The sequence below is a fragment of the Gymnoscopelus braueri genome, assembly GCF_963280865.1.
Source record: "Gymnoscopelus braueri genome assembly, chromosome: 5".
Classification (NCBI taxonomy): Eukaryota; Metazoa; Chordata; class Actinopteri; order Myctophiformes; family Myctophidae; genus Gymnoscopelus; species Gymnoscopelus braueri.
The window spans coordinates 52,773,276-52,801,034 of NC_137606.1; the positions used below are offsets into that span (position 1 = coordinate 52,773,276).

General features: G+C 42.6%; 1 protein-coding gene across 1 annotated transcript in view; it reads right to left on the reverse strand.

The window, feature by feature from the left end:
* clpb (ClpB family mitochondrial disaggregase) overlaps positions 1–27,376 on the reverse strand; it is a 70,211-nt gene extending 42,835 nt beyond the window's left edge. Inside the window, exons 1-5 of the mRNA XM_080429446.1 lie at positions 26,683–27,376; positions 23,607–23,661; positions 18,965–19,051; positions 6,035–6,138; positions 785–913 (exon numbers count right to left, since the gene is read on the reverse strand). Coding sequence (XP_080285572.1) covers positions 785–913; positions 6,035–6,138; positions 18,965–19,051; positions 23,607–23,661; positions 26,683–27,196 — 889 coding nt within the window. The 5' untranslated portion in view covers positions 27,197–27,376. The remainder of the gene's footprint in view (positions 1–784; positions 914–6,034; positions 6,139–18,964; positions 19,052–23,606; positions 23,662–26,682) is intronic.
* Positions 27,377–27,759: the final 383 nt, after the last annotated feature.

A 27,759-nucleotide genomic window follows, 5' to 3' on the forward strand; every position in this document is an offset into this window, starting at 1 on the left:
TGTCGAAATCGGCATGCATCTCTAGTTATTACCCTTTGAGAACGTCTCCTCCTGGGCTCACTAAAGCATTGGTTCTCAAAGTGGGGTTCCAGGGGGTCCCTGGCAAAATGAGTTAATATAGCGTCACAATCATGTTAACAATCTTTTACACTTTGGCTTTTAAAAAATAGCAGATCTATAAGCTCATAGCGCGTCACTTTGTGCCACGCTATAAGCTTATAGATCTGCAATGTTTTCTAAAATCTTGAACATTGGTTTTTGAATGGATTCTTTTTTTAACTCATTGAGACCTGGAACGCATCTGTGTCACTTCTTGATTTGATCTAGAAAGCATTATTTTACACTTGGGCTATTCAAAAATAGCAGATCTACAAGCTCATAGCGCGGCACCGAGTGCCGCGCTATGAGCTTGTAGATCTGCTATTTTGGAGAAATCGTGAAAATGTGTGCAAATCTTTGAAAATATATTTTTTCAAGCGAACATTTGTAACTCAAATCTTTGCTTCTGGGGGGTCCCTGGAACAAAATATTTTGAGATGGGGGTCCGCCGCCAAATACATATAATTTTGGGGTCCTTGACATGAAAAGGTTTGAGAACCACTGACATAGAAACATCAGTTTTTTTCAAAAAAACAGTTTTAAGACATTTTGTAGAATCGGCCTCACAAATCTTTTGCTTCTGGGGGTCCCTGGGTACAACATATTTTCAGATGGGGGTCCGTGTCCTTGACACGAAGAGGTTTGTGAACCACCTGCGCTAAAGGGTGTCGTGGCGGTTACGTACCGGCCTCCAGCAGCATGCGCACGGTGCGCGGGTCGTCAGCCAGCGTGGCGTAGTGGAGCGGCGTGCAGCCGCGGAAACCCGCCCTGCTGCTCAACCTGCTGCTGAATTCATCCTCTCTGGACACCAGCACTGATGGACCGACCGAGAGAGAGAGGAGAGAGAGAGAGAGAGATCAGTGGAGGGGTAAAAGGAGAGGAAGATTTGGGGGTAGAGAGAAAGAAGGGGGTTGAAAAGAGGGAAGATATGACACGGAGAAAGTAAGGACAGTTGCAGGGCGAGAGAGAGTGGGTTTAACCCTTTAAGACCTGAAGCCGATTCTACATGTCTCCTAAATCCCAACAGTTTTCTGAAAAACGTATGTTTCTATATCAGTGGTGCTCAAACTTTTTCATGTCAAGGACCCCCAAAATGATATGTATTTGTCCGCGGACCCCCATCAAAATATTTTGTTCCAGGGACCCCCCAGAAGCAAAAATTTGAGTTAAAATATTCGCTTTAAAAATATATATATTCAAAGATTTGCACACATTTTCACGATTTTTCAAAAATAGCAGATCTACAAGCTCGTAGCACGGCACTCGGTGCCGCGCTACGAGCTTGTATATCTGCTATTTTTGAATAGCCAAAGTGTAAAATAAAGCTTTTTAGCTCAAATCTAAAAATGACACAGTTCCAGGTCTTAATGGGTTAATGAGAGAGAGAGAGAGATAGAGAGACAGTAAGAACAGGAAATGGAGGAAATGGAGGAGATGTGGGAAAGATTTGTCAAAAAGCGAAAGACAGAAGTAGATAAGGAGAAGCAGAGTAGGAGATACAGTTTGTGAACGAACATAAAGGCCTAAATATTAGACTCATTGGTCTCTCAACCTGGCGGCTTAAGACAACGAGAGGAATTGCTTCATTAAAGAAAGCAGCCTGTGTGATTTAGATTTTAAAATACAAACAAAGCGTGCAGTTATGGGTGAGAGAGATTAAACACTGATCGTTAAAAGTAATGAGACACGTATTTATTTTGTACTAAAGACATATTTTAATACAAAGACAAAATGTTGTTGGTGAAAAACAAGGTTCAACGTCAAAACCTTTGATGAAACTAAAGTCTTGGCTTTCATCATTTGTTGTACAGAATTATTGTAAAGTTCAATTGGTTGATTTGGAACAAGCAATTAAGGCTGTGGAGCAGCACTGAAACAAACATTTGTAGCATAGACCACTGGTTCTCAACATGGGGTACAGGGACCTGAGGGGGCTCCACGGGATCCCCAGCTAAATGATTGATGGTTAGGAACCACACACTGAGATTAAGGGCCCTATCTTCCACCCAGAAAAATGTGCAACGGGCCACCGCAATTATCACTCATATTTTCCAACCGACGCAGTTGTAATCATTACACCTCGGTGTAACAGCCCAAAATATACCCCGCGGGCAAACTAGGTTAAAGTGGGCTAGCCTGTTTTATACGAGGCTATAATTTAGGCTGTTACACCAGCACCCACATTAAGATACGATCTCAATTCAGCGCCCATATGGGCGTCTTGGTCTTACAATGAAGTGTGGTCATGGCGCGACGCTAATACACACAGCAGGAAGTGTCAAAAAGTGACTGTACTTAGACCACCTCTTGACCTGGATCTCTGACTTCATGCTAAATAAGTTAGATTTGAGATGTATGGTATGTGCGGTTCTCATATGGTCCAGCGGTTCGGTTTCCTGTTGTTCATGCAGGCGGTCCGGGTTCATCTCCCGGTATGAGGACCTACATTTTTTGGGCTCCGTCGTAGCTTAGTACGTAGAGAGGCTGTCTGGAAATCAGAAGGTCACCGAAGTGTCCCTGAGCACGACACATAACCCCTTAACAGCCCCTCCCCAGCGCTCATCGTGACCATCTGAGCAGCCATCAGCTGGGTCACACTGAAACTGAATTTTCCCCGTGGGATAAACAAAAGGTCACCCCCCTATGACATTACTCCATATTTGGGACAGGTTTCAGCCCAATCTGAGCCCCATTGACTTCCATTACAAAATTAAACCTCGATATTTAAAAAACTATATATATATATATATGTGTGCGTGTGCATGTGCGTGTGGACTAATGGAGGTACTGTATCCTACTGGCAGTGTGCACAAGACATTTTGGCACTGAGTGGTCCAGTGGTTTAGCCCGATGACACACAACACCCCCCCCCCCACACACACTTATAGACTGCTAGCCTTCTGCAGACTGTAAGAGGAGCTGACATCATTAGAAATAATGCATATGACTCAACATTTATTAAATAAATGTTGTGTAAAAAACAATTATTTATTGTATTTTTTGGTGATTTACAGTAACAGTATGAATGCAAATAGTCTGTTCTCTATTAAAAAGGATTGTAAGCCAAGGAACATAGCGTACCAATCTCATTGTTATGTGAGAACCATTAATATGGCCATGCAACGACAATCGGACGTGCGTTTGTTTACATTAATTGAATAAAGTGGTTCTTGAATTGAATTGGATTTTGTCTCAGAGTGGTTGTCACACTGCAAAATGAGTGTACATATGGAACCAAATGGACCCTTACAAGGCCGTCTGGTTCCATTTGTACACTCTCACAGTGAAATTAACACTCAGGATTGTACGGGGTGTTTTTGAACCTCAAATATCACTAATCAATGCAATGGTACTGACAAAGCAAGTGCGAAATAAAACAAAATAAAGAAATGTATACAACTACTGACTTTTCTTGCTCTTGTTTTTCATTTCTTTTTGTCTTTACTATTATTACCATCTTGCCAAACACAAATAGGTTTTACTCGTATGCACCTGTACACAAGATGCAACAATATAGAACAACCCTAAACCTGAACAATTAATAGATGAACAAAGCTGTGTCACATGGCAACTCGGTAAAAACAAAAGAAATAAAAATAGTTTTAGAATTTTTGTTTTAATACATATACAGACAAAACAAACTGTGCATTTGCTGTAAAATAAAACCAACCTAGTATGTAAATAAGGATAACTTGGTATAAAACCTTAAAAATAGCAGCAATGTATTTAAAGGTATCTGCCCTGTTTGTATTTACAGATGTATTTCTCTCTTCTTTCACTCGCCCCCCCCAACCCCCACGACCCTAGTAACAACTTACATTTCATTTCTTAATTCCTTGACCTCTGTTCCCTCTCTCTCTCTCTCTTTCTATCACTCCATCCCTGCCTCCCTACCTCCACCTCCATCCATCCCGTCTCATTTTGCTGTCACCCTCCTTCTGTCCCTCTCTGTCGTTCTCCTCTCCATCCCTCCCTCCCACCCACCCTTGTTGTTCTTTGCCATTTTAGTTGTCTTCTAGTACATTGGTTCTCAACCTGTGGGCTGGGGTACCACTGGTGGGCCGCGACGGTACTGCAAGTCGGGCCTCCAAATAATTGGCAAAACACTAAGATTTTGATGATAATATTCATGTTAAAAAGTGATATCAATAAATAAGAACTTATAAGTATATTATATATGTTCCACTGATCCAAGGTGGAACACAATGGATTGATTGATCATTAAAATAAGCATGCTCTCAAAATCCACCCATCTGACCACTTAACACATTGGCTGCCAAAAACGCAGATCTGCGTTCTATTTTTAATAAATACGTGGGCATTTAAAAAAAAAAAAAAAAAAAAAATGTTTTTTTTTTTTTGTTTTTTTGTCCTTGTTAACTTAAAACTTAAAAATTCTGTATCTCGGCTCCTGAGAACTTTTTTTTTTCAATGAAAAATCTCTGGCAGGCTACAGCTAAAAATCTGAAATAATTCTGGCAGTCAATGTGTTAACACGGCAGGTCTAGCATGTTGAAATTTAACAATGCATTTATTATTGATTATGTCTTTCTGTACGTCTTTGCTATGCCCACCCCTCCCCCCCCTGCCCAAAACACATGACGCCCAGTTTACACACAGTCACTCACACCATTGGTTCTCAAAGTGGGGTCCGGGGACCCCCAGGGGTCCTTGGGGGGATACCAGGGGGGTCCCCCCAGCTAAAATTGTTAATAAAGCGTTGCAATCATTTGAACCTGTTTATCCATACTTTATACTTTGGGCTACTCAAAAATAGCAGATCTACAAGCGCATAGCTTGTAGCTCTACGAGCTTGTGGATCTGCAAAAATTTTTTTAAATCTTGAAAATGTGTGCAAATCTTTAAACCTTTTAAGGCGAACATTTTTAAACACAAATCTTTGCTTCTGGGGGTCCGTGGCACAACATATTTTTAGGTGGGGGTCACATACATATCAATTTGGGGGTCCTTGCCACGAAAAGGTTTGAGAACCACTGACTCACACTCAAAGGACCACAATGGAGAGAAGCTCTCAAGCTTTTTGTGTGTTTTATGCTTTTGACAGACATGTACAAATATATGTTCAATTGTTCATGTATTGCATATACATTTTTGTCAATAGAAAAACACAATTGAATCTATCTATCTATCAGTCTATCTATCAGTCTATCTATCCATCCCTCCATCGCCTACATGATGTTCCTGTTTCCACCCTCTTTTCTCCCCCCCACCCCGCTCCCTTCTTCTGTTTCTTTCCGTTGTCCTCCCTCCATCACTCCTCTTCCTGCCCCTTCCTTCATCCATCCCTACTCTGACACACTCTGCAGTGTGTGTGTGTGTGTGTGTGTGTGTGTGTGTGTGTGTGTGTGTGTGTGTGTGTGTGTGTGTGTGTGTGTGTGTGTGGCCGTCTGGGCGGGATAATCACAGCTAACCCAATAAAGCGTCACACAGGCCCTCCCAGCCCATCCATCAGCGAGCGTCTGGGAAACGCTTCCCCGCACGGCGGCGGGCCCACTCGGGCCCAAACCTGACAGCCATATAAATGTCTGCAATATACATACCCCATATAAATATGTCTGTGCAAACCCTACGCAGGGTGGGGTTCACGTGTGTGTGTGTGTGTGATGTGCGTGCACATGTTTCTTTGCGCACTCCATGTGTGTGTGTGTGTGTGTGTGTGTTTATTAGTGTGTGCGCGTGTGTGCGTGTGTGCGTGTACAGCTGCACAGGAAAACAAATAAAAAAAACACGCCGCGCTTCAGAAATAAATAAATAAACAGAAACAAATAATACAGAATAAATGAAACGTACATAGTATATGCAAATATTTATGCAAATCATAATGTCTGAAAATGTCAGCTTCTACAGTGAGGATTCATCTACTGTCTGGCACGCACGCACAAACGCACACACACACACACACACACACACGTACCTTCCAGAGAGTGGATGCCTTTTTCACGGGAGGTGTCGTACACGTTGTTGAAGTGGTCTCCTGCATTGGGGTCCGCACCAGCTTCTAGTAGAACCTTCACCGCACTACACACACACACACACACACACACACACACACACACACACACACACACACACACACACACACACACACACACACACACACACACACACACACACACACACACACACACACAAGAGTGGGTTCATTATTATTTTACATATCGTTGAATCTCCATAATCTTTGTGTTTTTTTTAAATGAATGCCCTACTTGACCATTGTACAGCATCACACAAAAAAGTATCAAAAGTAGCAGATAATTTGCCATTTTTTATTTGAATCCTGAAAAGTAACAGTTTTAGAACATATGAGGTTTCCACCCGACAGAGACGATACATATAATATATACACTAATGTACGCATGCACACACGCGCGCGCGCACACACACACACACACACACACACACACACACACACACACACACACACACACACACAAGCAGTGTTGGAAAAGTTACTAAAACATAGTAATATATTACTTATTACATATTACTTGTTTAAAAAGTAATATAGTTACTTTACTTATTACTCCCTACCAAAAGTAATTAGTTACTTTACAAGTTACTGGAAAAAAGTAATATATTACTTTAAGTTACATATTACTTTATAGTTACTTTCCAACACTGTGTTGGAAAAGTTACTAAAACATTACTTTCCAACACTGTGTTGGAAAAGTTACTAAAACATAGTAATATATTACTTATTACATATTACTTGTTTAAAAAGTAATATAGTTACTTTCCTTATTACTCCCTGCCAAAAGTAATTAGTTACTTTACTAGTTACTGGAAAAAAAGTAATATTACTTTAAGTTACATATTACTTTAGTTACTTTCCAACACTGCACACAAGCAGATATCAGCTTGCCCGGCGTTGCCAGGGTTATTGCGCACTCTTTCGCGTGTTCAGGTTTTGGTAGCCAGCATTGGCTGGATCATCGTTACGTGGGTGAAATAGGCTCCCCGTCTCCCTCCCTGTCTCCATGTCTCTTCTGTCTCTCTGGTCTGACGTCACACACACAGCAAAACCGCTAACGGCCACGTGCACCGACGTCAACTGTTGCCCAACAATGTTGTTGGGCATGACCATAATCTCCTGTTTTCCACTTCAGTAAGTAGTGACTGTTTCTTTATTCTGTACGTGTACTACAGTATAATATACAGTATATATGTATAGTATAATATATACATAATATATATTATATACTATATAATATAATTTCACTGGTTCTCAGTGGGGTCTGGGAGCCCCCTGGGGTCCTTGAGGGGATGCTAGGGGGGGGTCCCCAGAGAGAAATTGATAAAATGACAAATGACCACAAATCTTCTCTTACGACGGTCCCTAGAACAAGATCTTTTCAAAAAAGGAGGCTCTGCGTCCAAACACATACAGTTATCAATCTGGGGTCCTTGACATGAAAAAGTCTGAGAAAAATAAATGAAGAAGTCTGCATTCTCCTCTTTATAAGCATTTAAAAATGGAAAGAAATATAAATATTGAGAAAATAATTGTGAAAAAATAAAATACAAATCACACCACCATCATCGTCATCATCATCATCATCATCATCGTCTCAAAGTCTGTGTTAAGGTCCTTGACCAGCATCGCTGGCGTGGCGAGTCGGGCCCCGTTTCCATGGACACGCACACACCACCACCATCTCACCCCACTTCCTCCTGCTCCACTGCTCCGTCGTGTGTGTGTGTGTGTGTGTGTGTGTGTGTGTGTGTGTGTGTGTGTGTGTGTGTGTGTGTTCGTTTGTGCGTGTGTGTGATAGCATGTACATATGTGTACACTGTGTTGGGGCAGGGGTCGGGCCCATTTCCGGAGGTGGGGTGGTGGTGTGTGTGTGTGTGTGTCTGTAGCCCTTCAGTGGAGCGCACTGTTAGAACAAACACCAAGTACCTCGGCAACACCACTCACTGTGACCCCAGAACCACATTCCAGGTACCATCTCTCTGTCTACAGAACACACACACACATCACTGTCGATGTCCTTAACATTAGCATTGGCATTGACATTGAGACACACACACACACACAAGTCAACATCTGTCTATGCAGGGCAGACAGACGACAGACAGACAGACAGACAGACAGGCAGGCAGGCAGACAGACAGACAGACAGACAGACAGACAGACAGACAGACAGACAGACAGGCAGGCAGACAGACGATAGCAACGTGAGCGGCTGGGCGGTCATGAAACACAGGGCTACGTCCGACAAGCGTCCGTCTCCATTAACCAATCACTTTCCACCGACTACTAGACCATGTCCATGACAGGAGGAAATGGGCTTCCAATTGCTAAAGCAGTGCGTGAGTCATTATAGGAAACGTCTCGTACTGTTCCCAGCCCTCTACACTTCACTGTGTGCTGTGGTGGAGGCCGTTATTCAAGAATCAAGATGGTTTATGTATCACTCACACAGGGACAAGCAGCAAAATGTTTAGCGTGGCTGGCAACTTGGTCCAGAAGACGGCAACATAACACACAAGAACAATAATACTGGTTGTAATACGTAGAAAAGTAATACAAATAATATAATGCAATTAAAAGGAACACTGAGAAGGATAAAGTCCCATGAGGAACCACTACAGCAGCAGTGGGGGTGGGTGGGTTGGAAAGGGTAGCTTAGTGGTAGCTATGTGTGCTAAGTGGTAACCATGTATATATTGTATACAGACACAACTGAATATATACATTGTGCATTAACAAATGGGCAATCTATGCAAGGATGAATTATTAAAAGCATCCCCTCCCCTGCATGTTCTTGTTGTTTTGTTTATTGTTCATCGTGGCTCTAACAGCCACTGGAGGAGGCTGTTCTTCATTGATTAAATTAATTTGTTTGATTACCCCTCATCACATTCATTAACTCATTGAGTGCCCGAATTATTTCTGGCTATTTCTGGCCAGTGTGATTTAGATTTTCTTTTTTTTTTTAAGTAAAAAAAGTGCTTAGGAAGCGAGATACAGCCTTTTTCAGTTATAAGTTAAACAAGGAGCGGATGGAGCTGCAAATCTTCGGATAATGATATCTTGGGTTCTGAGTTTGGGTTTTTAGTTTTTTTCAAAAACACACGAAACACGTTAATGGCAGGTTGCACCATAGCGGTAGTCTCGCGTGGCCAGACTGTTGCCTCACACAATTTTCAAATGTTTCCGGTCATACAGTCTGGGACTCGGAAGCTCTGATCATGATTAGAATATAAACCGGATATGAAGCTTCCTCCCCACTTCCGTTTGGTCTTTACAGTCGGGCAAATTCATCCGACTTTAAATCAAAATCATTTAAGTATATTTAGCTTGCTGCTTAGCAGAAATGGAAATTAAAAAATAAAATGTAAAGATATTTTAAAATATATTTTCGTGAAGGGAAGTGCCAGTTTCCTCAATCGGATTTTGGGAGTTGTAGTTCCAGACTCTATATAGCATTCAGAGATTGTGGAATAGTTGTCTGGCTACGCGAGACTACCATAGCGGTGAAACACGTTAATGGCACTCAATGAGTTAATTTAATTAATTAATTAATGAAGGAACATTTTGTTATATTTGCACACTCTCTGGAGTTACAAATGGATAAATGAACACTGAGGATTTTACTGTGTACGAGGCCTAAGAGAGAAGGTACTTTGTGTCTGGACCTTGCAGAGGGTGTGTGTGTGCGTGTGTGTGTGTGGTGTAAAAGGGTATATTTGGGGGTCCCCTATTGTTACTGTATCACTTTGGGGGGTGGGTTGTTGTGAGAGGTGTGTGTGGGGGGGTTCAGTGACCCACAAAGGGCTCTGTTCTCATACCCTGCAAGCACTTTTACAAACATGGTTCCCACATTCTTAAACGCACGCACACACCGAGGGAGGGAGGCCGGCGAGCCGGTCGTGATGGGGTTAAATGGCGTCGGAAAGGTAAACAAAGCGAGAGACAAAGAGAGGAAGGCTGCGGAGAGGAGCATGAGCGTCTGAAAGGAGGGAAGGAGGCAGATAGAAAGATGAAAGAAGGAGGATTTAATTACACAGGCTGATGAGCTGCGATAAACAGTTTATAGTTTTACTAATCAACTGTTGATCAAGTGGATAACTTTGTTTAGGACAAGAGAGAGAGAGAGAAAGAGAGAGAGAGAGAGAGAGAGAAAGCGAGAGAGAGAGACAGCAGCCAAACTAATTTGTGGCCAAACGCAGCGTGTAACGAAGTTAAACGGATTCTTCAGAGAGACGATTCGGCCCCAAAAGTTTACATCCTCCACAAAACGTTACAACATCATTAGCTGACTCACTTCAAAACCATTATCTGGCGTTAAAATGAAATCACTTAAGTGAAAGCAAACAGAGCGTTGGCATTTCATCATGGCTGCGGTCCCTGTGTGCAGCAACTCCCACCGACACAGTGTTGCCAACACTGTGTCGGTGGGAGTTGCTATAGGGGCAAGTTGAAGGGAATGGGCAAGTTGAGAAAAGTTACTAAAGGTTTTAAATCAGTGGTTCTCAAACCTTTCGTGCCAAGGACCCCCAAATTGATATATATATATTTGGCCGCGACGACCCCATCTGAAAAGGTTTTGTGCCAGGGACCCCCAGAAGAGAAGATTTGTGTAAAAAAAATAATCTGGATTATTCAAAAATACACTTTCAAGATTTTTCGAAGATGTTCAAAACTAGCAGATATTTTATTTTTAATGCTATATTAACAAGACCTTTTAATAATAAGATAGTTTTTAATTTTAAACCTCACTACGGCTGATGTCACTAGTGCACGTCAAATGCACGTTGTGTGTTGTGACTGAGAACATCGTTTTTGTGTCATTTCACTAAAGACAACACCTTCAAACAATCAATCCGTTTGGGCTGTATTTATTGAAATATTAATTGAATGAGCACAAGTACAATGAAGGGAGAGGAGCAAAGATGAGGGGAAGAAGAGGGATGAGGTGGAAAGGAGGGGGAGGATGTAGGGATGTATGGATGTAAGGGCGAAGGGATGAGGGGGGATTTGGGGAAGATACCAAACACAAATGGCAGGTGAGCATTGCGAGGTATAAATATGACCCTCGATCGGCCCTGAGAGGAGATTAAGGGAGGAGCTGTTATCAGAAATGATTAGAATCAGGTGAGCTTGGGAGGAGTTATATCATTGGAGATAAGTGCTAGATAAGTCATAGATAAGTGATAGATAAGTGGTAGTAGATCATTATCTGGTGTGGTCTTTCCCTTCATGAACTTACATTGTTCCAACTTCAGTTCATTTTAGAGGGTACGTGTGCATTCAGCGTGTTTAACCAATTAAATCCGGAAACGTGTCATTTTAGATGTCTTTGGCCATTTTATTCGAAAAATAGTGAAAATGTATGCAAAACTTTGACTATGTTTTTTAAAGCGAACATTTTTAACTAAAATCTTTTCTTCTGGGGGATTGTTAAATGTCTTCTTTAAGAACTTATGTTGCTATAATATTTTTTCACGTCAAGGACCACCCAGAATGATATGTATTTTTCCACGGACCCCCCCCCCCATCTCAGAATATGTTGTTCCAGGGACCCCCACCAGAAGCTAAAAAGATTTGAGTTAAAAATGTGTGTATATATTCAAAGATTTGCACACATTTTCACGATTTTCTTTTCTCAAAAATAGCAGATCTACAAGCTTGAGTGTCGCGGTATGAGCTTGTATATCTGCTATTTTTGAATGGCCAAAGACATCTAAAATGACACATGCGTTCCCAGATTGAATGGGTTAAAAGCTGCAAAGAAGTTGTCAACAACCGATCCACTAGAGCTACAGAGGCCCTTCTTACACGCTCTGGGCTAACAGATATACAGTAGTATCAGGGTTAGCCCTGAACCCCTGACGCCTAAATCATTGGTTCTCAAAGTGGGGTCCGGGGACCCCCAGGGGCACTTGAGGGGGTTCCGGGGGGTCCCCAGCTAAATGATGGACAGGAACCAAATGGACCCTTATGGGTCTGTAACTCTGAAAGTGTACAAATGGAACCAAATGAGGTCCATTTGGTTCCAAATGTACACTCTCAGAGTTAAATTAACATTTATTTTACAATATAAATTGGGGTCCCAGGGATAGAAATGTCATTAAATGGGGGTCCGTAGCCTAATGCATGTCAAACTGGGGGTCCTTCAAATTATTTTTTTTACGGCTAGAGCCGTAAAAAAATCTTCTCTTATGGGGGTCCCTGGCTTATCTTTTCAAATGGGGGTCCGCCGCGGGTTAATAAGTGTCAATTTGGGGGTCCTTGACATGAAAAGGTTTGAGAACCACTGGCCTAAATGATTAAGGTAATCATTGTACACCTGCAGCTTAAAGTTTACCAACAACATTTGAGTAAGCAGCTACTGGTGTTGATTTCCCATCCTGCCCAAGGGGGGGGGGGGGGGGGAGGAAGCAGTCGCTTCCGTCTGCCCCCCCCCCTCCCGGGCCTGATGGACACCTGAGCTGAGCTGACCGGCCCCGTCTCTTGACCACCTGTCCCAGACACTAGCCCTCACTTGACCCCCACACTCACCTGTCCCATACCTGGGGGGTCAGTGCGATGGGAGCACCACCTTTAACCACCTTAAACCCTACAGTATATATACACATCGTTGACCCTGCAGAGTGCCTCAGGGGTCTATGCTAGGCCCCCCATCCTTTTGTTCCTCTAGTTCTCAAACGTTTTCGTGCCAAGGAGGACCCCCAAAATGATATCTATTTGGCCGTGGACCCCCATCTGAAAATGTTTTGTGCCAGGTACCCCCAGAGGAGAAGATTTGTGTTAAAAAAAAAAGAATCGAAATCATGGACCTGGAACGCATCTGTGTCACTTCAGATTTCTTTGGCTATTCAAAAATAGCAGATCTACAAGCTCATAGCGCGGCACCGAGTGCCGCGCTATGAGCTTGTAGATCTGCTATTTTTGAAAAATCTTGAAAACATATTTTTTTAGATTTCTTTCAAAAAACTGTTAGGATTTAGAAAACATTTTTAAGAATCGCCTCAGGTCTTAATGGGTTAACATTTTCACCACTGTTCTAAATCCTAGGATCCCTGCTATATTTTAGCTTGCTATACACAGATACATAGTTAACCACTCAAACCCTATATACATCGTTGACCGGAGTCCCTCAGGGCTTTATGCTAGGCCGGCCCCTCCTTTTGTCCCTCTACGCCAAAAACAGCCCATCGACAAGGTCAGAACGGTGGGATAAAATGTTCATCCAATCAGGACAAAGAACCCCATTAAACATCATTTATCAGCTCGTGTTCCGGTTCCAATTTTGTCTGCTCATTTATTTGTTTAATTATTACTTCAGATTTCTTGTTTATTTTGTATCCTGTCAGAGGTCTTTCTCCTGATAAAGATGAAATTGGTATCGTGACCTGAAAGCGTACCTAAGTTAAAGTGGTCATGATATATTTTTGGTGCCAAGGACCCCCAAAATGTGTTTGGCCACGGACCCCCATCTGAAAATATGTTGTGCCAGGTATCCTGAGAAGAAGATTTGTGTTAAAAATTAAAAAAATATTCAAGATTTTTCAAACACTTTCAAGATGAAAAAAACCCCACTTCTAAATGGAAATTGGTATCCTGACCTGAAAACGTAGCTAAGTGAAAGTGGTCATCATATATCCACATTTGACTGATTGAATGTTTGATGCATAAACATATGATTGTATATTGTCAAAAAAGCAACAAAGCTTGAGAGCTTATCTCCATTGTGGTCCTTTCACAGTTTCTGAAAGCACCAACAGTCCTCCCCCAACATATCAACACGTAGAATTTGGTCAAACTTCTCGTCAATCTCTTCAATTACCTCCCAGACGGCCACATTGTGACAGCATTGTATCTAGAAACGACCGATACCCACCCATTCTCCACACATTTATCCAGGATCATCCCGGTCCCAAGCTCATAATCCCACTCCACATGCTTCATTTATGCTCCGTCACACGACGGAGTCAAAACCCGGAAATAGCAGACCTACAAGGTCACGACGTGCCGCTTCCACAACGCGTCGTGAGCTTGTAGGTCTGCTATTTTTTGTATGATGCTGTGCGACGCCATCATGCGACAAAGCACTCATCGGGCTACAGCCCCACTCTCGCTCTACACAGGAAAAATATCATTCACTTCCTCTCTTCTTCTCCCCAACGAGAGACTCCCCCCCCTTCCCCCCTAGAGAGTCGCTCGGCTGGCCAGTCGGAACGGTCAACAGGCGTCACACTCGGCTGAGTGTTCATTGTGCACGTGAATGTGAGGAGGGAGGGACGGAGGGACCGAGAGGGAAGATGGAGATGGGTATTGTTGTGTTAGAGAGTGTCAACACAGGGCCGAGCCCCGCGCCTCCCCAGACTTAGCTCTACATCAAAGTTAAGCAAACACACACCGCTAATTCTCTTTCTTTCTCGTTCTCTCTCTCTCTCTCTCTCTCTCAAACACACACACACACACACACACACACACACACCCTGCGATAATTCTCTCACACTTGCGTTTGCGATCCACAGCTCTAGCTCTCACACATATAAGAATTGCTCGGCTGGCAACTGGATGCATAAATATTGTTTTCTATTTTTTCCCCCGGTGGGTGTTAACCACTTAAGACCCATTCTCCAAAATATATTTGAAAAAAAATGCAGATCTACAAGGCGCTCAATGTATTTTAAAATATCCTTAAAATATAATTTACATTTCTGCTAAGCAACAATCTAGATAGGCTTCAACTAATGTGATTTACAGTAGGACTTATTTGTGCAACTGTAAATGCAGAATGTAAGTGGCGGAGTAGGGCATTCGCTTGATTTTCATAGCATTTTCAGCGCTATTTAGGCAGAAGCATTTGACAATTGTATGTATGGGGGCAACAATTAATAGAACTAATCAATAATAAATAACTAAATTAAATAATCGATTAATAATCCATCCCTGTTTTGGGCATGTCATATCAAAAGCAGTGAAAATAGCCCATCTACAAGCTCCAGCGATGTGTTGGGAGCTGGCAGACCGGCTATGTTCAATTTTTTTGCACGGCACCGCTGTGTGGCGAAGTATAAAATAACGCTCGAGTGCTTAATCGATTATTGGATTAATCGAAAAAGTTATCGATAGAAACCAACTGTCCCATCATGTCTGAGAGCTCACGGGTTCGATTCCCGCCAACAGCCCTACTGCCACATATTATGATCCTGAAACGAAAACACATTGTTGAGCCCCCTCCGTCCGTTCGCTCACTGAAAGTCACTCTGTATAACAGCGTCAGCTAAACACCTAAAATGTATAATGTAATATAAAATGTATAATGTGATATGAAATGTATAATGTAATATAAGATTGGCGCTGCGGTTTGAATCCCCTACCTCTCCCCCTGACGCATTCATCAGGAAAATAGAAATGCAAGAAGGCGAGAATCATTCAACACGCAGACAGCCGGTGGTGACATGGTGGCGATGGGCTGAAGCTCCTTCATGACTTATGATTCCTTGCCTTTTCACTTATCGCCTGCAAATAAAGTTGTGTGTGACTGAGTAATAGACAGTTGGCCTGCAAGTTATTTGGTATAAATTCGAGCGAAAACGGCTCAGTGTGTAACTGTGTGTGTGTGTGTGTGTGTGTGTGTGTGTGTGTGTGAGTGTGAGTGTGTGTGTGTGTGTGTGTGTGTGCATGTGTGTGAGTGATGCGTGTGGACCGGTGTTCTGTCTTCCCTGCAGCAGCGAGGGCTCACTGGGGGTTTGGAGAACACAAGAGTGTCACTGCCTCGCTGAGTTATAGCACTCATAACACACACACGCACAGACACACACACACACACACACACACACACACACACAGAGCACTTGGAGCATTGACACGTACATGCAGAGAATGCAGTTGGCTGCACATGCACCTCAACACACACACATCGGCATTGCTTCGCACGTGGCACATGGGCTATAATTCAACTTTGAACTACACACAAGGTACACATAATACATCAAACATCGCCACACAATATGAACACACGGTATGTGTACCTGAGGCTGAGTCAATGACCATAGTATACAGCCCTGATAATATTAATGGCTGGACGGTGAGAGAGACGGTTATAGCCAGGATGGCTTGTGTGTCACAATAAAACCCATGTGATCAAGACCACGCTGATAAAAATAAATTAAAGAGGGGGGAGGGGTCGCCATTTATTGAGCATTATCCTCATAAATACACAGCGCTATATTTTCCACGACATAAATTAATTCTGTCACATGTGTGCATGAGATTCAGAGAAATGAATGGCCGTTTTCATTGATTTTTCACAGATCGTGCTTCCCAGATTTCAGCTCCTAGGAGGTCCTGGACAACACAGAAGTCACTTGCAGGGTCCTGGTGCAGTATCCTAAAAGCCTATATTAAAAAAAAAAAGCCAAACCCCGTCCCTCTAAATTGGATTTGGCCCTGGCTTCACCTCGACTCCAGCCTCGGCCCCTCTGTGTTGTGTGTGTTCTGGGGGCCATGAGGCTAATTAGATTTGTTGGATGGAGGGATGGGAGAGAGGGTAAAGACCGTCTGTCAGCCTGAAAGACACACTTTGCACTTCAGAAGAGCCAGTGTAGCGACTGGGGGTCCGGCCCCGGCTGGGGCGGGGCTCAGACAGGCCGGGCCGACCAGCGTTCTCGCACACAAAGAGACAAGGGACCAAATGTTGAAATGGTCTTTTCTGATGCAACATACTAACACACATATAACCCATAAATAACATAAATCATTGGTCAATCAGTTTTTAGAAGCACATGAAAAAACACAGGACTCAAACTGGATTCCATTGAAAAAAATCGACACACCGTCGAGTCGCAGTCACTCGTCGGATGACTATTTGGGAGTAGGTGTGCAAGAGGTCACAGAGGTGTGTGTTAGTTTTAATTTTTTTTGGGTGCGAGACTATTTCCGCGCGACAAGCTGTGTACAAAAAGGCGATTCTTAAAAAAATCTAAATCCTAACAGTTTTTGGAAAAACATTTGTTTTCAAGATTTTTCAAAAATAGCAGATCTACAAGCTCATAGCGCGCTATGAGCTTGTATATCTGCTATTTTTGAATAGCCAAAGACATCTAAAGTGACACAGATGCGTTCCAGGTCTTAAAGGGTTAAGCTAGATGTGTACTCCATAGTAAAGGCTGCTGGCTGCAGTATACTCCAAACAAACAATAACTTTTTACGTCTTCGGCAGGTCAATAAGAACAAAATGACGTCGTTTCAGAGCAAAATAACTTCGGCAGTGCCTTGCCGACGTTCGGTTCAGCAGGTTTTGCAACATTTTCCAAAATAGCTGAACATCGTGTGTGTGTGTGTGTGTGTGTTTGTTCAGACACTCAATGTGCCTTTGATTTATATAGTTTTATTTGCACAGTCTGTGAGCAATGTACCATGGACAGTTTTGAATAAAGGTTGTCTGAGGAGGTTAGGAGTTACAAACCTCTCTGAGGTACTACAAACACAAACAGATGGCAATTCATTAATGGAGAGAGATAGCACACAATCTGTCTGCTGTGTGTGTGTGTGTGTGTGTGTGTGTGTGTGTGTGTGTGTGTGTGTGTGTGTGTGTGTGTGTGTGTGTGTGTGTGTGTGTGTGTGTGTGTGTGTGTGTGTGTGTGTGTGTGACCAGAAATGGCGAAATCTCAAAGACAAATTATGTCAAAGCACTTTGGAAGTTTATGTAAACAAAACATGGAAAATCTGTGGTTCGACCAGTGTATATAGGGCATAGCAGTCAATGGTGGCCATTTTTGTGGTAACACAGATCGAAATCCCATTAATTTTTTTCCCATAGAGATTTCCGAAAATATTTATATTAATTATTTTAAGCAATGGAGCCAAGCCATCCAGGCTCCTGGTGAATCATGAACATAAAACATTTGATTTTCTAATATGTTTTGACACAGAATCAAATGTTTTATGGTAATGGTTTGGTTGGTTCCAGGTTGGTTTCGGAAATATCTATGAGAAAAATGAATTGGCTTTCGATCTGTGGCACCGCAAAATGGCCACCACGGCTATGCCCTATTGGGGCGGGTCTAACGATTTTTTTTTTTTAACAGAACCCCATCAAGTATAAAACGGTTCTATCCCGTGACTGCGAGAGAACGACAGAACCGGAAACGACGTCATCACAAAAGAAGTCACTCCGTCCACTCCTATGTTATGAGATTTAGAAAAACACACCTAGCTCAGATTTCTTCTCCCAGACTGCGTTTTTTGGGTGAAAACGAGCCATATTCAACAGCCGATAACAACAGAACGGACGATCGTGGTTAAAATGTTTTTGTTCTGGTGGATAAAACAGACCCTCCCCCCCCCTCTCACAGACAGCTTTTGTTTACAACATCCGTGTCCACATCGTGGCTTCCCTGGGTCTCCGTGGAGACGTCAAAATAAGGTAAAAACACTGGTAGGCCAATCCGTTATTAGACCCTGAATTGCTGTCGATGAATTAGGGTTTAACCCATTCAATGCGGGAACGCGTCCGTGTCATTTTAAGATTTCTTTGGCTATTCAAAAATAGCAGATCTACAAGCTCATAGCGCGGCACAGAGTGCCACGCTACGAGCTTGTATATCTGCTATTTTTGAATAGCCAAAGTGTAAAATAATGCTTTTTTAGCTCAAATCAAAAAATGACACAGATGCGTTCCAGGTCTTAACCCATTGAGACCTGTGTCACTTTAAGATTTATTTGGCTATTGAAAAATAGCAGATATATCTGCTATTTTTTTTAAATTGTAACTTTTTTTTTCTCGATTTTTTTCAAAAAACTGTTAGGATTTAGAAAACATTTTTAAGAATGGCCTCAGGTCTTAAAGGGTTAAATGTGTCATAATGGTGACAGCCCTACCTGTGCTGTCTGTTCATAGCAGCCACCATGAGGGCGGTCCAGCCCAGTCGGTGTCGGTGGTTGGGGTCCACGCTCTCCTTCACCAGCCTGATGGGAAACAACAACAACAACAACAACAAGTGATTAGAATTAAGTTCGTATCACATGTTTAATCCATTAAGAAGACCGGGAACGCATCCGTGTCATTTTATAGGTTTATTTGGCTATTCAAAAAATAGCAGATCTACAAGCTCATGGCGCGGCACCGAGTGCTGTGCTATGAGCTTGTAGATCTGCAATATTTTGAAAAATCTTGGAAGATTTGTGCAAATCTTTGAATATGCATTTTTCACCAAATCTTTGCTTCTGGGGGTCCCTGGAACTAAATATTTTTAGATGGGGGGTCCGCGGAATAAAGTTTGATAACCACTGATATTCATATTATAGCAACATAAGTTATTTATTTTGTTGTGCGATCTGTAGACTGGCTATTTTTGGCAGATGTGGTGTAGAGGGAAAAAGGAGGGGGGGACTAGTATAGAGCCCTGGGGACCCCGGTCAATAATGCACATAATAGGGTTTAAAGTGCTTAAAGTGTTTACGACAGATAACCTACAAAAAAAACATACGTTTCCGACCAAAACATTTTCAGGCACACTAGCATAAACGTATGTACAGCAAAATCCTGGGTGTTAACCCTTTAAGTTAAGACCTGGAACGCATCTGTGTCACTTTAGATTTCTTTTGCTATTCAAAAATAGCAGATATACAAGCTCATAGCGCGGCACCGAGTGCCGCGCTATGAGCTTGTAGATCTGCTATTTTTGAAAAATATTGAAAAAAACTGTTTAAGAATAGCCTCAGGTCTTAATGTGTTAATTGACCGTGAGAGTGTAAAGAACGTATGAATGATCACAGACGATGTGACTGTGTGTGTGGCTTGTTTCCTCCGTCATGAAGTCCACAGCGACCACATGGCCAGTATAGTCGCCTTACCAGCGGTCACATGACCACCACTCCCCTGTATGCGTGTCTGTAAGCCAGGTGTGCGTCGAGTTCAGCGCCTACGGGCATAGAGACCAGGCGTGATACAGTGTCTAATATACTGTATGTGTGTGTGTGTGTGTGTGTGTGTGTGTGTGTGTGTGTGTGTGTGTGTGTGGACACACACACCGGTCCGTCTGCCCTGCGTTGGAGCAGGCAGACAGTGTGTGTTTACAGTCAACAGAGGCCTCGGGGGGGGGGGGGGGGGTCTGGTCTGCCCTCTGGGTTTCATTTTCACTGATCTGTCTGCAACTGAACCCAGATCAGAATTTAGGGATGCGACAGTTAATCAAAATAATCGATTAAATCCATCATAAAAAAAAAAAAATCAATGTTATAAAATAATCGATTAATTAATCAAAATAGCCAATCTACATGTTCTTCTTCAACTTGAAACTAAAATGATCCAGTGTAGCACACTGTGTGTGTGTGTGCGTGTGTGTGTGTGTGTGTGTGTGTGTGTGTGTGTGTGTGTGTCTGTGTGTGTGTGTGTGCGTGTGTGTGTGCGTGTGTGTGTCAGAGAGAAGAGAACCACTGTTACTTGTCCTTGTTCAAAAGTCTGAGTGCCTTGAAAAAAGAAAGTTTTGTCTTTTGCCCTTGAGGCTCCAGAGTAAAAAGAACACTGGGGAATTTTTTTTTACAGACTCACTTCAGGTGTCACCGGAGTAATATAACAAGTGGCTCTGTGACAGCTGCCAGGGGGTCCCCAGTAAAAACAAGAGCTCTGTAACGTCTGGTGGTCCGACACCCCCTCTGCCACCACTGACACACTGAAGCAGAGCACTTAACACATCTGTGGCCGTCTCTCTGGATGAGTGCACCCTCACCTGGACCATCTGCCCCGCACCCAGTCAGGTAACACAACACCCACCACCACACAAATGCAGACACACACACTCTGATACGCAGTGGTGGAAGAAGTACTCACATTTTGTACTTAAGTAAAAGTACCAATACCACAATGTAGAAATAATCGGTTACAAATAAAAAAGTCTGGTGTTCAAAATTGACCGAGTAAAAGTACCAAAGTATTAGCATTAAAATGTACTTAAGTACTGAATGTAAAAGTACTCATTTTGCAGAATGTCCCATGTCACAAGTTTCCAAATGTATAAAAATTTACAAGCTCAACGTGTGAGCTTGTAGATCGGCTATTTTCAAATAGCCTAAGTATACATACAGTAGGGCTGAAGAGGTTAATGCATGTTTTGTAATAATAATCAAAAGTAACTAAAGTTTTCAAAGAATTGTAGTGGAGTAAAACTACAATATTTGCCTCTGAGATGTATTGCAGTAAAAGTAAAAGTACTGACATTTTTAAATACTCCAGTACAGTACTTGAGTACATGTACTTAGTTGCTTTCCACAACTGCTGATACACAGAGATATCACTGTGAGGCCCTCTGTCTCTGTGAATCACGTGGACCTATGGCTATGTGAGTGTGTGATACTTCAACTTCAAAATAGAGCTACTTTTTCGATTAATCGAATAATCAAACTCTTTGAACATTTTAGATTTTTTTTTGCATATAATGACATGACCCAAAATAGGGATAGATTATTAATCACTGATTGTATTCAATCAAATACTATAATCAAATAAATCAATTAGTTTGATTAACTGTTGCACATACCCATACAACAACAGACACACATTCAATACACTTAAAATAACTAAAATACAAACTACTAAAGAAAGTCACTCCATGAATAAAACCCTAGCACAAAGTAATTAAAAACAAATAAATAAAGATAAAGTGAGTTTACTGCCCTCTTCCTAATGTTGTTGTACCTTAACCACTTGGATCATTCAGTGACAATAGATGTGCTATCTATCAGTACAAGCTCACAGCGCAACACATTGAGGGAGCCTACCATAGACCCCTGGGGGACTCCGGTCAATGGGTATGGTTTTAAGTGGAATGGAATTGAATGCTTAACCAGTAACTGGTAAATGCTACCATAGTCACCTTACATGTTTACCTTGAGACAACAGACACAGGATTGTAAGTAAGTGGTAGTGAGTGCACATGATTTATTAATAGGTAGGTCTTCAGGATATCGTTGCTGTCGGGCAGGAACCTTTTGACAGAGACGATATGCAAGAATCTTTATAACCTACTGCGAATGTTTTTTGTCTCCTGTTATGTTGTGTATTATCAAATGATAATAGTCACTGTTTGTTAGGTACCTAATGGTTAAGCATGATGCTATACATTATTTAACTGTAATGTTATTCTTGTGTCTTTGTAGAAAGAACAAAAAAACATCAAGACTCCTCATCTCTTTGCTTCTCAAGTGTTCTTCTCTGATGCTCAAGCTCCTGTGAACTAAGGACGAACGATGAATCGTTCATAATTGGCATCACACACACACACACACACACACACACACACACACAGCTTTGAAGCAGTGAAACCAGAGGACAGTGAGTGAGAACCTCAGAGTTCTGACGTTGAATAGAGAGAAATCAAGATTTCTCACTTAAGCTAAGTGAGTGTGACCTCCCTGTTACAATGTTCCCTCATTCTCTCAGTTACATTCAATGTGTCTCCGTCTCTTTGACAGTCCTACAACTCCCTCTACAGGCCGTCAGAGCAACTGCCATAGTAGTCTCTCAAGGCAGACTATCTCGACCTCGGAAAAGCCTCTTTATTTGGTGTTTCGCCCAAGTGGCTGTAGTTACCGGTATATGCCTATCCCTAAACTCATTAAAACTATGCCTAAACCTAACCTTAACCTCACAGAAACTATGCCTAAACCTAACCTTAACCTCACAGAAACTATGCCTAAACCTAACCTTAACCTCACAGAAACTATGCCTAAACCTAACCTTAACCTCACAGAAACTATGCCTAAACCTAACCTTAACCTCACAGAAACTATGCCTAAACCTAACCTTAACCTCACAGAAACTACGCCTAAACCTAACCTCAAAACCACGCCCACTTGGCGTCTTGGCATCTTTACCCACTGCAGATAGCGTATTGCTTCAATTATACTCCATGGCTCAGTGGATATAGCCGATCTACAAGCTCACATGAGAGCAGACGACTGCAGTTGATTCAGAATGCTGCTGCTCGAGTACTTAGAAAAGTCCACAAGAAAATGGATCACATCTCTGTCATTTAATACATTTTCTGTATTATTTTACTTATTTGTATTACACTCTTATAATGCTGTGTCTTAATGCTTAATGTTTTATGTAAATGTATATAACCTCTACAGAACTGGTTCTCAATGTGGGTTACGGGGACCCCCGGGGCTCCTTGAGGGGGTCCAGCTAAATGATTGATAGTTAGGAACCAAAATGGACCCTTATGGGTCTATATAACTCGGAGAGTCAGAGTTAAATTATCGATGAGGATTTCATTTACAGTGTAGCTTTGGGTCCCAGTGTTTAAAGATCATATCCATTGGTGGTCCGTGGCCTAATAACGGGTCCATGAAATCAAAACGTTCGAGAATCACTGCTCTACATCAGCCCTGCTGGTTATGTTGACATACTGCAGAGTATGTGTTTGTGCTCGTGTACATCTCTGTGGAGTGTGTTGTTCACATTGAAATATATTACAGCAGACAGACTTTATGTGAGTGTAATAGATAACAGTAATAATACCTGGCTATATCCTGAGTGTTGTTCATCCGCGCTGCCTCCAGAAGTGCATCACCACCTGGAGAAAACAAAGCAACACACAGTAAAGTTAGACACAAAACACACACACGCGCACGCTCACACAAACACACAGAAAATCTTGCGAATTTACACATTTTAAGCTTTTTTATGTTCAACCTCCAGGCACTGTATGCATTTTTTCCCCTACAGAATTGTTAAACTTTTATACATTTTCTGATTTTAGAATCATAATGTTAGTGTGTAGATTGAATTGCAGTTTGTTATATCATTAAATGAAAACGGTTTTAATCTGACAGGCTGGTAGACCTTTGTCAGGGGGGTAGATAATTTGTAAATGATTAGGTGCCTGAGCTCATGAACCTGTTAGTCTTGCCTTGCGGAAAGCTTGAATGATCCTCTTTCTATCTGCAAAGTTTTCGTTTCATAAAGATCCACTATAGACGTGTTATGAGCAACTTTCCGTCAAGAAATTCCGTGCAGGTGATCATTTTTCTAGTGTTGGGAGTTTGGAAGCGCTCGTTTTCTGTAACGCAACGTCCCGCTGCCTCCTGCATTATATGACATTTCGAAACAGGTGGTACGAAGGACCATTGAGTGATTTCCAAACGAGCCCTTCCAAACTCAAAGAAAGAAAAATAATCACCTGCACAGAATTTCTTGACAGAAAGTAGGTCATATTATACCATGTCTATGGCGGATTTCTATTAAATTAAACAAAAACTTTGCAGATAGAAAGAGGATAATTCAAGCTTTCCGTACAGCTGCAATGTTGTTGAGTTTAACGTTGTTTAACACAATCAGATAGGACTTTTTTGTTTGGATGTATGGGCTGTCATTAAGGGTTGGTATTACAACTCTAGATTCCAGATATTAAAAATAGGATCTAAGACTTGCTTGCGGCTAAGTCAGACGGATGGATGAGGGACAGACATGGTCTGGAGCCAGGCTAGGACAGACAGCCAGCACATATATTCTAAATCCTCACCCCATAATAATAGCATATAGCCTATATTCTAGGCCAGTGGTTCTCAAACTGGATTCCGGGGACCCCCAGGGGTCCTTGAGGAGTTACATGACTGTAACTCAGAGTTAGGATTTCATATATAGATATAGATTGGGGTCCCATAGTCCATGAGCCAGAGCCCAAAATTGAGCCATGATTATCAAATGGGTGGGCAAATACAGGTTAGATTTTTTGACTAGCTGTATACATCTCTAGTTTACAGTTTGGCATGATAACCATTGCAGACTAGCAGCTTAGTGGTACTTATCATGCGTTGAATATGTGGACCCCTATATTGTCACATGCAAATTGTATGAACAATGGAATTTTGATTGGAAAGGTTATTTTACTTATTCAATACTTCCATATATGCTTAAATTGCTTTTTAATGGGGCACGGTAGCGCTGTCGCCTCACAGCTAGAAGGTCCTGGGTTCATTTCCCGCTGGGGACGCTGTGGGCATGTCTTCTCCTCCGCGTCATCAGCGCCCATACCCTAGGTGGGGTTGGCGAAAGGGCCTTTCTGTGTGGAGTTTGCATGTTCTCCCGTGTCTCTCAGGGTAGTTAATACCCTCACAAAAACATGTAGTAATCCTGGTCGCTATACCGCCTCCCCCATGACAGCCGGGGCGCCTGATGGAGGGGAAGGAACTGGTTGGAATAACGTGTTCCTTCCACGCGCTACGTCCAACCAGGGAAACTCCCCCCTGTCAGGTGACAAGAAGGCCAGTTGGCTCTCATGCATTGAAGGAGGCATGAGCTCGGCCCTGGCCTCCCTAGGCTGGTGAGGGGAGTGTAGCGGCCAGGATCACTTAGAAAATTGGCACCGGGTGAAATATAAGGGTTACAAAATCGTGGGATAAAAATTATAAGAAAGAAAAATGTACTTTTTAATGCAAGATTTTGCAAACAAATCTAATAATTTGAAAATAAGTAAATATCCCCAATTTGAAAGTATATGCTGAGAACTAACATGTTCTTAATGTCTATAAAAAAAGAGGACCTGATTATCACAGAGGCAGACTTGACTGACTCGGAAATAGAGGACTGAATTTGCTGTGCCTGGCCCCTGATGTGTCCCAGTACCCCTGAACCTTCTTCATTACATTACATTACAGTCATTTAGCAGACGCTTTTATCCAAAGCGACTTCTTCGTGCCATATCCCTCCCTTGGCCTTGTCATACACTCCTCTTTTGTATCTGTCTCTATATTTTTTTTAAAAGTAAAACTGAAAAGTTCACCAATACAACAAGACCTCTGTCTGCCTTCTGGGTCCCCCACCCTCCTCATACATTTCCACATAACTAACTCATCTTACTTGATCAACTGATCATTTGGTCCTTCAAACTCTCCGTGTCATTATGAAACAAACTCATTAGTTAATTGACTTGAGGTGTATAAAAAAGGTAAAACAAACACGTTTTTAATGCCCGCTCACAGTATTTTCATATTTATGGAGTGAGTGATACATAGATATTGAATATTCCCTCGTTAAAAAACCTTTCGACTCTAACAAGTAAACAAAATGAAATGGCCAAATGCTTATTAAACTGGGGGTCCTTGAAATTAAAAAGTTTGAGAACCACTGTTCTAGGCCGTTGGTTCTCAAAGTGGGGTCCGGGGGCCCCCAGGGGTCCTTGAGGGATAGTTAGGAACCAGCTAAATGATGGATAGTTAGGAACCAAATAGACCCTTATGGGTCTGTAACTCTGAGAGTGTACAAATGAAACCAAATGGACCCTGACGGGTCCATTTGGTTCCATTTGTACACTCTCAGAGTTAAATTAACATTGATTTTACAATATAAATTGGGGTCCTAGAGATAGAAATGCATGTCAAACAGGGGGTCCTTGAAATTAAAATGGTTGAGAATCACTACTAGAGCCGTACAAATCTTCTCTTATGGGGGTCCCTGGCATATCTTTTCCAATGGGGGTCCGCGGGCTGATAAGTGTCAATTTGGGGGTCCCTGACATGAAAAAGTTTGAGAACCACTGTTCTAGGCTACTAGATGTGACTGGGCCGTTATGTTATATACATTCTCTTTCGTCTACCTTTGTTATCAGAGTCTTTCTTCAGGCAGAAGGCCACAGCAGCAGCAGACAGAACGCCAGCAGATGCAACTCCTCTGTATCCACTTCTTCCCCGACCCTCTCCTCCTCCTCCTCCTCCTCCTCCTCCTCCTCCACTCCTCTGCCCTCCATCCTCCTCCCAGAACAGGTTGTTGTTGTTGCGCCCCCTGCTGGCCAGAGCGGCCCACGACCCACGGCGGTTCTCGAGGTTGGAGATCCACCTAGGGGCCAGGTGGTGGTACTGCACCGCCGGCTGGCTCATCATCACACCGGGACATTTGTTGTTGTTGTTAGCCTCCTCGGCCAGAAAGCCTTTCCTGGAGCCCCGGGAGGAGGACCCGGTGAGCACGGCGGCGTTCCGGCCCAGGTTCAGGTTGGTCTCGGTGCGGCTCGCGGCGATCGCGTCGCGCCCGGTGCCGGTCTGGAGGACGCGGCTGCACGGCGACAGGCTGCGCGACCTTCTAGCGAACAGCCTGACAGGAACCGAGGTTAGCATGGCGATTATTTAAAAGTCACCGAAAAACGCGACGTCTGGTCAAAAAGCTCGACTACGGGGAGTCAATGGGGCACCCAAAGGTCTGTTCCACGGTGTCAATGTCTCCGTATCAACGGTTATTCCACCGTTTTCACGGTTCTAGTAGAACCGTTAGAGGTCCTGTCACACCAGTCAAAACAACAACCGCAGTGGCAGAGCGTGGATGATGACACACTGGAACGCGCGGTGGACTATGGGAAACGTAGTTTTCTGCCACAGCGTTGCCAAATTTTGTGAGAGAAACAAGCAAACAGGTCTAGGAAAACAAGCCCAAAAGGAGCGACTATATGGGCCACTTTAAACATAATTGGCTATTTGAAAATAGCCGATCTAGGGGGGGGGGGTCTGTGGACACGTACATATTAATTTGGGGGTCCATGACATGAAAATGTCTTAGAACAACTGGTTTAAACGACATATTTGGAAACAAGCCCAAATAAGCAACTACATATTAGAAACCAGACCAAATAATACACTTTAGAAAGAAGCCCAAATAAACAATAACACTTTAGAAACAAGCACAA